A 10,242-nucleotide genomic window follows, 5' to 3' on the forward strand; every position below is an offset into this window, starting at 1 on the left:
AAAGAAAGAAAGAGAAGAAAAGGCACAGGATCCTGGTCGCATTTTAGTCGGTTCGTCCTTTTGTCGTCGGTTCCTGCCGTTATAAATCACGCCTTGCCCTAACTATTTCTTTTCGCCGTCTTTTATTAGTCCAAAGAGACAGGGATCAATAACGGTGGATCTCCAGTCTTACCAATGGCAAATCAGTTACTTTCCAAGGCTTGTTGGACTTGCTAAGTCAATGGAGGGAGGCGATCAGCTAATCCTCAAGTTGACTCGCCGTAAGGAATAATAAGGTATAGGTATGCGGAAAGATGTCATATACATATTGTTTAGAGGCCCAAATTGCGTACATCGCTGGAAATACAGACAGGTCTCCAACCTAATCTATGTTGATAACGAAAGAAAACAAGCGAAGAGGTAATAGACGGATGAATCACGATCACATTTTCCAGAAAATGTGAACCATTTACAGCAAATCGAGACCTTCCACCAGAGGGTGTTCTCTGGTCCCACAGCGGACCAATATCGATACAGCACCAGCGGTACAACAGACTCAAGCAGTTGCAGCGCAGCTGTCTCCTACCACTGGGACATGCGATGGAGCAGCGCTCGTCGAGATGAAGTTACGGTTTGAGGGGGTTGCAGTCTTCAAGGGTGCAGCACTCGTCGACAGATTGGGATTGCTCGATGAGGTTGCATTGTTAGAAGAGTCTCCCGTGAGATCAATGCAGGCAAAACTCATTTTCGTCGTGGTAGAAGATGCCAATGTATATACAGCCTGCGAGAGATCCCAGTCCATGCTCACATATGGCCAGCAGATCCGACCATCGGCCATGGTCACCATGTCGCCAGCGACGAAAGTATCTGTGCTTTTCAACGGGCTGCCGACCTGTTTTCCGTCGGAATCTACCTGTTGAAAGAAGGTACCAGCAAACTGTCCGCGGCATCCCATAGCCACAAAGTCGCAAATCGGATCTGAGATCTCCTCCCACGTCACGAGTGCGCTGTTGTTTCCGAAGGTCGCTGCATGCGCATTCGAACAGTCGTTTGCGCCCTCAGTCAGCCAATTGATCTGCTTATCGCCGTCTTCGGCGCCGACTTCCGAGGTCGCCTGCTCGCCAACAAGGGTGTCTTTATCAGAGAACAGGGAGATGGCGACATTCCGATTGTTGGTACGATTCAGGGCATGAGTGTAGCCACTTCCCATCCACGTGTTTTCCGTGAGATCCATCGCACCGCGCGAAACCCAGGCGAAGATATACCGACTGCTTTCCGCAAACCGAGCGAGAGCACTGTAACTCCCGGACATGCCCCCCATGGGCTCTCCCGAGGCTCCGTTGGTAGTATTCTCATTGGAGATTTTCTCCCCGTCGCTGGACATGCCCAGCGTTCTGGTATTCAGCCATATCGCCCCCTGGTCTTCCGCGCAGATGCTGGCGAACGGAGGTTCATCGGCCGACTCGAATGCGATGCCTGTGTTATGGCTACAGCCCCAGGAGCTGCTAGCCCCGGCGATTGTGACCAGGGTTCCATTATCTGCCACGTATTGAATACTGTCGCCGTAATGTCCTGCTGCGTCGCCAGAGTAATCGGTGACGACAAAGTAGGCACCGTATAGACCGGCTTGCTCCGAGTAGACCAGATCACCATTGAGATCAGGCGATGCGGAGAGGCCGTCGGTCTCGTGGACACCAGGTCCACCCAACCACGCCTTCCACGTTTGTTTCCCATCCGTGTATCGATACAGGACTGGGACTGGCGTATCACTGGGGGGTGCATTGGTCGTTCCAGATGGCATGGCCTCGTTCGTCAGGAGGGCGAAACCATCATTATGGGCAACGAGTCCTCCCGCTACTCTGCGTCATTAGCACCCACATGGTGATCCACTGTACAGTCATCACATACCTTCCTTGCCACCAGTAACCGTAACCGACGTCCCAGTCGCTTCAAAAGTATCTACATCCACTTGCTGCACATGAATGTCTGTTTCGCTCGAATCGAGATAGGCAATGTAAGCTGACTTTCCATCGGGAGAGACCGCAAATGGCGTTCGTCGATGGTGAGGGTACCCAGTCCAGTAGGCCTCTTTGATGGGATTAAAAGAATTCTGGAGTGCCAGCACCTCAGGGTATTTGTGCAAGTTGGATTCGCTCAAGTCCGCCGTGACGCGCAGCGCCACAGAGAGCAAAGAAAGAGCGACAATCCCTCTCATGGTGAGTGGGTGGAGGACAATGTCTTGGTGTAAGACAGTGCATTTCTTGCAGAGGGCCTCACGGTAATATATACAAATCTGTAGCACATCAAGCCATATCGGTCGGTATGGCAGGGCGTTTCTTACTTCTGTTTCTTGCCATCCTCCAGGGGAATTCGCGAGTTTCTCATTCTGAAACATATAATGCATTCCACCAATGAGCGCACCATCGTTAGGCTCTACTAAGCTCTATATCCCGAATTCCAATTACCGTCCACTGAAGGCTCTTCACAGGTGGATACGATGTTTCACTCTCATCGCCGCACGGAGCAGACCCCCTTCCTGTTTACCAAGATATCATCGACCAAGCAGCAATAGCTGAAACATTGGCAATGGTCGGAGTGTGTCAAGCTAATAGTTTAATCAATCCGAGGGAACGGTTCGATAGACTACACCTGTAGGGTAGAGGGGAGTCTCCCCGGAGAACCCTCACAACTGTGCGATTTATCTTGCAGGCGCCCGAATAGAATGGATAGTACGGGGGCAAATATGAAGTTTTATTAGCTGGCTGGCGAAATTCGCCCTCCTCTGAGAATCCCCAAGGCGGGGGTCCTGAAGACAGAATAGCAGGGTAAACGTTGCGCAACAACTACATTATTGCCGATCTAGACCGATGCTTCTCAGTTCTTTGTTGGATCATAAGTGACGGCTTCAGTAAGGATCCTTCCAGTGCCTTTTTCCAAAATGGAGACCAATGTTTGACGCTCGCAGGTGGTGAAACAGTAGCCTGAAGGATAAGCTCCCTTAATTTCAATCAATGCCGAGGATCCACCGAGAGAAACACGGAACTCCCGCGACCCACGCCGAGACCCCGTGGTTTTAAAATAATACTTTATGCCATCCAGTATTACTGCCGGTGTAGCAGCTTCTCCTGCAATCAGACCGATGTTGAATTTACCCTGGGGTCTAGACCCAGGCCTGATTTCGAGACTCCGAGATGGTACCGAAACTCGAAGGTCCGTACCCCACAAGTGGATGAAGACACAAGCAGATGAAGAGATAGTACCTGGTTTACACCGGAGAATGGTGCCTAGTAAAGACTTATCTTCGGGCAGTACTAGCAGATACCTCTGGCAGCCCTTGTGCTTGAGGCGCTGGCGTTTAAGTAGAACCGATTATAACACTTTTCTGTTTGGCAGAGGCCACTATCTTGTTGCTCTTCAGAGGACAAGGTGGAGAATCACGAATGGCAGGGGGACTCATCACATTTGTGTCAGGCAGTGCAATCGAGACGGACCACAACTGGTGGAGAGCATTTGTCTTTATCCTTGATTCTCATCCACACACTCGGGGATGCCTACAAGTCCGTGATAGTATATTTAGTTTATTGCCTTATCTGTCAGACTGCCTGTCCCTAGCTTATCTTATTAACAAAATGACAGCGGGTTTAACGAGTAAGCTAGAATGTTCTCATGCATGAAAAATATGTACAAGATTCATATACATATGTCTTGCCAAAAGAAAAGCCAGCACAACATTCTACTAAATATGGCTATTAATCGGTGGCAGCGCGTCCTGCAGCTTTCGCCAGGAATGACTGCCGCGCTGTGCAGCAGTCTCTGGTTGAAACTCAGGAGCCCGCATTCTCCGATCAAAGATCTCGAGAGACACCCAGCCATTAAACCCTTTATCTGCAATCCAGGTCTTTGCCACTTCTGGTAATGGCATGTATCCACCCATCTCGGTCTCCAGGGGGAATGGCCGAGCATGGCGTGACCATGTAAACTGTGGCGCCTCGCCTTCGAGATACCACGGGTGAGACGTTGAAAAGGGGGGATCGAACCGTTCACCGTCGGAGAGTTGCACATAGAAGATCTTGTCTAGTGGGCAGTGCTCTTGAAAATCACGTAGTGATTCTTGCAGATTACGGTCCGCGTTGGGCAGCTTGCCCGATGGATCGAACGGACTGCCCCAGAGCTTCGTGAGCTCGTGGAAGGTATCTAAGCAAAGTCCAAAATTCGGTCGATCCACACGTTGAACTATGTGTAGCGCGCTTTGCCATGTCGAGCAATGTGTAGACCACGACATAGGCTCGTAGGCAATGGCAATAATCGGCTGCTGAGCACGGGCCAGATCCGCCAGCTGCTGCAACTCCATGACAATCACCGCCTCCTCCCCAGTGCAGTCACTGCTATACTGAGCCGGCACTTGTAAATACGTTGCTTTAAGTATTCTCGCAATATCGATCCACTTCGCGGCAAGTTGGAGCCTTTCCTCGAGAGGCGAGTTATGTCCTTCGAAGTTCTCAAAAGGAGCCAGAGACAGGATCTCGATCCGGTGCGTTTCGCATATTCTTTGGATCGCTGCTGCTGCCTCCGACAGGGCAAGATTCTTCGCTCTTGCGTAGACTTCAATGTCAGAAAATACGATCTCAATACCCGCAAAACCATGGGAAGCAGCGACCTCAACTTTGTGGTCTAAGAGGTGAGAAGGGTGCTGGCCTAATGACAAGCTGCCGATTGCTAATTTATTGCCTAACATGTTTCGTTTTGGACCGGGTCCGGCGGTTTAGATTCGAGGTGGATATGAGAATATGATTCATGACGCTGGTGGGAGAGAACTTGCGCTGGTTTAAATGTTGGATGGACGGAAATCGATTTCCGCCACGGAACCAAGGAGGAAAACAGCGATTCCTCTCGATTTCCGAAAAGAGGGACACGAAATGTTGGCAACAGGAGCTCTGGTTCTTTCTGTTAACCTCCTCCTTCGAAATATAAATACCGCTATGGCCCTACGCTTGTCAAATCAAATTTCACTGAACGGACTCAGTTATGTCCACCAGAAAACTAGCCGGCCCTTCCCTTCCACAACCTGCTTACGTCCTGGACTCCCAGCGCCGGTTCATATATGAACCATGAATATCCAAAAGGCTCGTAAATAGTAACTAAACTGAAGAGGAACAGAATATATGTTTGACTCGGACTATTTCCCAAGTCTCCCCCTCATACCGCAGATAAAAATGCAACTTTCGGTAAGGAATAGGCCATGAAAAGGCCCAAGATAGCGTTAAATCATATTGTAATGAAAGGGAAGAGCTAGTACTTGTGCAGATCATGTCGCTGCAAATATAGCGATACCATTACTCTATTAACATCTGAAAACAAGGAGTACCAGGTCCCAGTCAGGTATCATGAGGAGCATCGCATAGTTCTTGGAGGGAAACTTTATCTTGCCTCAAACCACTGGGTCTATCCAACTTACCAATGATTGGTAATGGCATGACAGATTGCTAGCATCTCCACTTGAATTCTATGATTGGTGTCTTATTTCTTCTATTCTCTCATGATGTTCTTGACATGCTCTTGACATGTTCTTGATGTCATTCACGGGTAGCTGCGGACACTTATGAATGGCGTTGGTATGAAATCAATCAGTTTTATCACTACCTTGCCAGAATCCCTCCATGCCCAGCGAGTTTTGACCTTAACTTTTGGATACATCGCCGGTCCTGAATTCGTTCCGTATATGAGAATCATGGCGTCTGGCAATAGAGCCGCTTGGAGTTTGGAGCCAAAGGGAGACTTGAAAGTCTCCACCGCACCCTATACACCCCCATCTGGGAATGAACTTCTGATCAAGGTCTGTCCGACATACGTTTCGTATGGGTGATACGGGTGATGCTCTGCTGTGTGGAATTTCGTTTTGGGTTCACTAGTCTAACAGTTGTTGAACTTGCGATAGAACCACGCGGTCGCGATACAACCGTTGGACGCAAATATACGTGGCCGTGCCTATATCGACCTCCCATACCCCTTCATCTTAGGTAATGGCGTAGCAGGCGTGGTTGAGGAGGTTGGTTCCTCCGTTACTAAATTTAAAAAAGGCGACCGTGTCGTCTCCGACACGCCCGCATATCACCAGAAGATCGCCAAATATGGTGGCTGGCAGAAGTATGTGGTTAGTACGGAGGCAACAACAGCCAAGATCCCAGCTGCAACTACATTTGAGGACGCTGCCGCGATTCCGTTTGCTCTCCTGACAGCTGTAGCAGCTCTGAGCCTGAAATTGGGCATGAAAAAGCCTGGCGGCCATGAAGATGGGAGGGTTCTGATCTGGAGCGCGAGCGGCTCCGTTGGGGGATACGCCGTTCAATATGCCTCTAGCGTGAGCAGGATCTCCTGGATGGGCTTTGTTCCTTGAACAGAATTAACAATCTAGCCTAGGTTGGCTACGATGTTGTAGCAACGGCCTCACCAGGCAAGTTCGACTACGTACGTAGCATTGGCGCATCCGAAGTGGTCGACTATAAAGACGAACAGGCGGTCTCGAAGCTGAAAGCCCTTGGGCCTTATAAGTTTGTTATGACAGCGTCTGGCGACGTGGCTGGTGCCCATGCCATCAGTGATATCCTTCAACCAGAGGGTGGGGTGTTTGTGTCAACTCGCCCGCATAGCGAGGAGATGCATTTGGCTGAGAACGTCGAACTTCTGTATGATTTCTACAGCATGGCCACTCAGAAACCCGAAAATGCGGCTTTCGCCAAATGGTGGTATGAGGAATATCTTCCGGTCGCCCTCGCCGGGGGAGTGACTCCCACCCCACTGGAAAAGCGGGATGGTGGTTTGTCTGGCATCCAGAAGGCCTGTGAAGATGTACTAAATGGCCGGAGCTCGAAGAAGCTGATCTTAAACCCTCAGGAGGAGGAGTAACGGTGAGGTGAACACACTGTCTTGCTCGATTCTTTGGAGTTTTCTTTTTACCTTTTTTCTTCCTTTTGTTCAACAGGATTTATTTGCTTCTCTCTTGGCGAGATACTTCACAGTTGCTGAAACAAATTCCATTGAACTTGTGGAGTATTTATTTGCGTGTATCCTTGGACGCGACATTCGGTCTACATATGCCAATGTCAAGTACGAGCTGTATTTCCATGCGTCTTCTGCCGATTTCGGCCCCAGGAAGAGCATTCCAGTTCAATGTGTATGATTTATCTCCATATCCTGCCAATGGAATAGTAATCTTGAAATGATATCAAATAGTACAAAGGCTCTGGATGCCATGGCTTCCATGCGACATGTGGAACAGTGTACCAGCCACCCATAGTGACGCAGGAATCCACGGGCCAATGATATATTTATGTTGTAAGAAAAGGATCTCAAACATGTAAGCATATAAGAGGTTATTCTGAATATTCAGTCCCATTGAAACATTATATATCTTGGCGATATCCGCCGATATTGGGTACCAATTTGTCTGACTGAACACACTGACCGCGCTGTTTCAGCCCTATCATTCGAATGTCGCAATATTGCATCGTTCCTTAGGATTTATTCTCCTTAGCACTCTCGTAGCTTTGTATCAGACACCAGTACGCAGGAACATAATCACGCCAGATAGCACCAAATCCCTCAATATCCCGACGCCAATCTCGGTGAATCTCCGCCGCTACTGCTGCCCAATTAAGCAGCTGGCAGCCGGCCTGCACCATTCGTTTATGAGCAGCCTCTCTTGTATGCTCAGCGAATGTACCCGAAGCATCGGTGACTATGAACACGTCATAACCTTGCTCGATCAGACTCAGAGCAGGAAAGGCAACACAGATTTCAGTCAAAACCCCGCTGGTTGGTCCAAGTTCATTAGCAGCCCGGAACTTTCATTCGACAGTTCACATACCTGATGATGACCTGTTTCTTGCCAGTCTTCCGGACGGCATTGGCGAAGTCTTCATTATCCATGGCATTGATCTGACCCGGACGTCTAATCAATGGGGCATTGGGAAGTGCTTCCGGGATCTCCTTGACAATTGGACCGTTCGGTCCAGTATCGAATGAAGTGGTTAGAATAGACGGTGCCTCATAGTAGCGAGCCACTCTGGCCAGGGCCAAAACATTGTTGTGGAATTCGTGGGGGTCGAAGTCTCGCACTAGCTGGATGAGACCAGCCTATTATATGAATTAGACAGGCCTATGCTCAGGGAATGAAGATATCAATCATTACCTGGTGATCGATGAACAGGAATACACAGTTGTCCTTATCGAGGCGCTTGTAGTTAGGCGGCATTGTGGCAAAGAGCAGGGCCAATTATCGAATGGAAACACTACCACAAAAAAAAAACCCCCATGGCTCAATTAGAGGTCGACCATGATAACAATGTTCCATCGGGGGAGATTATTTAGTCAAGAACTCCCTGATCGAGTCTTTATATGATTACGGCTCAGAATCAACCTCTCAAGACAGGCCACCCTGATAAGGTTAATATGTGACGCGTCGAGTTTTAGGGCTTGCCGCTAGACCTGGCTGTGAATAAACGTCATGAAAGGGTCTAGGCTAAGGCTAATTGATTACAGAATTCTTAGCAATATATGACAAGGCTTCCGCAACCCGATGGTGTGGTGTATTTCTGGTGGCCGAGCTTGTTAAGCTTAGCGATGAGTCGACGACCCGCCGCTAGCAGATCCATGGTTCTCAATCAATGCAGAGTCTGGTAATTTCCATGGAACATCAATCCTAGTAGTTTAAAATACGAGCCTCAGGCAAGGGGTTGGGAGAGCCGTTGAACTAGACATTACAAACGGAAAGACAAGAAACATGCCGCTGCAGGCCAGTTTCTGGCGTGGTAATCGCACCAACTTACCAGAGCCTACGAAAATTGTTCCATTTGCTGGTCGCATCGGTGCCAATCAAGAATTTTCCGTTGACAAGCACAGCTGTGCCCAGAAGGAGCTATTGCAGAAGTTTCCCGATGCAGCCCCGTGGATCCCCCTCCGCGATGCTCTTTCCCTCAGGAATATTCTACAGAGAGAGTTGTGGAAGGGCGCAGTTGTCGAAGCTATCGGTTCGTTTTGCGTTGACATGGTCCAAGATGTGGACGGCTGACAGCTATGAACTCAGGAACGTGTCTGTTAGCATACCTGACATGCTTCGTAGCCATTGGACTAGGCAAAGTGGTAGAGTAGGTCGTCCCTGACCTGCTCGCAGCCGACACCGTTAATTCGTATAGGTCATTTCAGTCCGGTGCACTAGTTCCGAGTCTTCTAGGGGGTGTGATTGCTATGTTCACCCTACCACTCTTCATCTTTGCAGCTGGCCCGGTGTCTGGGGCTCACCTAAACCCCACCATCACCATGGCTACCTTTTTCGGTCGACTGGCAACACTTTCACGATGTATCCTTTACATCGCATTTCAGACGTTTGGTGGAGCAATCGCTGGCTGGCTGCTACGCGCCAGTTTCAACACGCGATCCGTGAGTTGTCAACGCCCAAGTCGATCCATGATGTCCAAACTCCTGGAACGCTCATTCCAATGCGTACACAGTTTATTGTCCCCGGCTGCTACCTGGACCTCAGCAAGGTCTCCCTAGGTAGTGCCTTCGCCATCGAGTTCACCACCGACTTAGCCTTGATATTTCTTTCTTTCGGCGTTGGGTTAGATCCCCGACAGCGAGAGGTTTTTGGACCGGCCCTGGGTCCTATTTTCGTAGGCATCGTGCTAGGCGTGTGTACATTTATGACTGGGTTCAGTGTTCCCGGGTACACTGGATTCTGTATGGTACCCCAAGGCCCAGCTTCGGAGAACCTGACTTGACTAACGAATGTTCTCACATTACAGCAGGCAATCCTGCTCGATGCTTTGCAGCTATGGTCGGTTCTCATTTCGTCTCGTACCACTGGATCCACTGGATTGGGCCCTTGGCGGCAGCTATATCCCACGGGGTTCTCTATCAGCTAGTTCCACCGTATTCACGTGAGAGAATGGCTTCGGATGGCGAGTCTACTGCTTGACTGGAAACTGATTGATGAACCTAAACATACGCTGTCAACTTTCATAGCTAATCAGCTGGTGTCGCGTGTACCGCAGCGATTGACGTGGTGGTACATTGTATAGCCTCATGTTTTCTTGAATCACAGCTGCGGGTTTATGGAGTCTTTGTTTCTCACTGGGTGTCTTTGGTTCCGTCTCATGATAGCAGTCGACCAATATATATATATATTCTAAATCAAGCCAGCAAAATCAATTCGGGGGAACATCAAAATCAACACCCAATCTAAACACGTCATTTTAACGCGTCAAT

General features: G+C 49.3%; 5 protein-coding genes across 5 annotated transcripts; 2 read left to right on the forward strand and 3 right to left on the reverse strand.

Annotated features, from left to right (window-relative positions):
* Positions 1–311: 311 nt before the first annotated feature.
* On the reverse strand, positions 312–2,194 carry BDV27DRAFT_165977 (uncharacterized protein; the record flags this gene model as incomplete). The annotated part of the gene is made up of 3 exons (XM_032074065.1): positions 312–336; positions 654–1,833; positions 1,888–2,194. The coding sequence occupies 3 exons, from the start codon at positions 2,192–2,194 to the stop codon at positions 312–314; spliced, it is 1,512 nt and encodes a 503-aa protein (XP_031925853.1).
* Positions 2,195–3,715: 1,521 nt separating this feature from the next.
* Positions 3,716–4,714, reverse strand: BDV27DRAFT_165978 (sugar phosphate isomerase/epimerase family protein; the record flags this gene model as incomplete). The annotated part of the gene is made up of 1 exon (XM_032074066.1): positions 3,716–4,714. The coding sequence occupies one exon, from the start codon at positions 4,712–4,714 to the stop codon at positions 3,716–3,718; it is 999 nt and encodes a 332-aa protein (XP_031925854.1).
* A 993-nt stretch (positions 4,715–5,707) lies between these two features.
* On the forward strand, positions 5,708–6,882 carry BDV27DRAFT_159468 (zinc-binding alcohol dehydrogenase family protein; the record flags this gene model as incomplete). The annotated part of the gene is made up of 3 exons (XM_032072871.1): positions 5,708–5,812; positions 5,915–6,337; positions 6,397–6,882. 3 exons carry the CDS (start codon positions 5,708–5,710, stop codon positions 6,880–6,882), a joined length of 1,014 nt encoding a protein of 337 aa, XP_031925855.1.
* Positions 6,883–7,472: 590 nt separating this feature from the next.
* Positions 7,473–8,304, reverse strand: BDV27DRAFT_15393 (hydrolase). Its single transcript, XM_032071877.1, has 3 exons — positions 8,168–8,304; positions 7,844–8,112; positions 7,473–7,788 (listed from the first exon to the last, which is right to left on the reverse strand). Exons 1-3 carry the CDS (start codon positions 8,228–8,230, stop codon positions 7,491–7,493), a joined length of 630 nt encoding a protein of 209 aa, XP_031925856.1. The 5' UTR covers positions 8,231–8,304; the 3' UTR covers positions 7,473–7,490.
* A 399-nt stretch (positions 8,305–8,703) lies between these two features.
* Positions 8,704–10,187, forward strand: BDV27DRAFT_165981 (aquaporin-like protein). The gene is made up of 5 exons (XM_032074067.1): positions 8,704–9,005; positions 9,062–9,122; positions 9,171–9,414; positions 9,486–9,714; positions 9,780–10,187. Exons 1-5 carry the CDS (start codon positions 8,759–8,761, stop codon positions 9,950–9,952), a joined length of 954 nt encoding a protein of 317 aa, XP_031925857.1. The 5' UTR covers positions 8,704–8,758; the 3' UTR covers positions 9,953–10,187.
* Positions 10,188–10,242: the final 55 nt, after the last annotated feature.

Source organism: Aspergillus caelatus (assembly GCF_009193585.1).
Source record: "Aspergillus caelatus strain CBS 763.97 unplaced genomic scaffold BDV27scaffold_132, whole genome shotgun sequence".
NCBI lineage: Eukaryota > Fungi > Ascomycota > Eurotiomycetes > Eurotiales > Aspergillaceae > Aspergillus > Aspergillus caelatus.

Bases quoted from the DNA above. Each gene is read 5' to 3' on its own strand.
- BDV27DRAFT_15393 (XM_032071877.1), bottom strand. From the start codon at position 8,230: ATGCCGCCTAACTACAAGCGCCTCGATAAGGACAACTGTGTATTCCTG. The intron at 8,113-8,167 runs GTAATGATTGAT...TTCATATAATAG, and splicing joins TCCTGTTCATCGATCACCAG to GCTGGTCTCATCCAGCTAGT. The intron at 7,789-7,843 runs GTATGTGAACTG...TGGACCAACCAG, and splicing joins AAGAAACAGGTCATCATCAG to CGGGGTTTTGACTGAAATCT.
- BDV27DRAFT_165981 (XM_032074067.1), top strand. From the start codon at position 8,759: ATGCCGCTGCAGGCCAGTTTCTGGCGTGGTAATCGCACCAACTTACCA. The intron at 9,123-9,170 runs GTAGGTCGTCCC...TAATTCGTATAG, and splicing joins GGACTAGGCAAAGTGGTAGA to GTCATTTCAGTCCGGTGCAC. The intron at 9,715-9,779 runs GTATGGTACCCC...CTCACATTACAG, and splicing joins TCCCGGGTACACTGGATTCT to CAGGCAATCCTGCTCGATGC.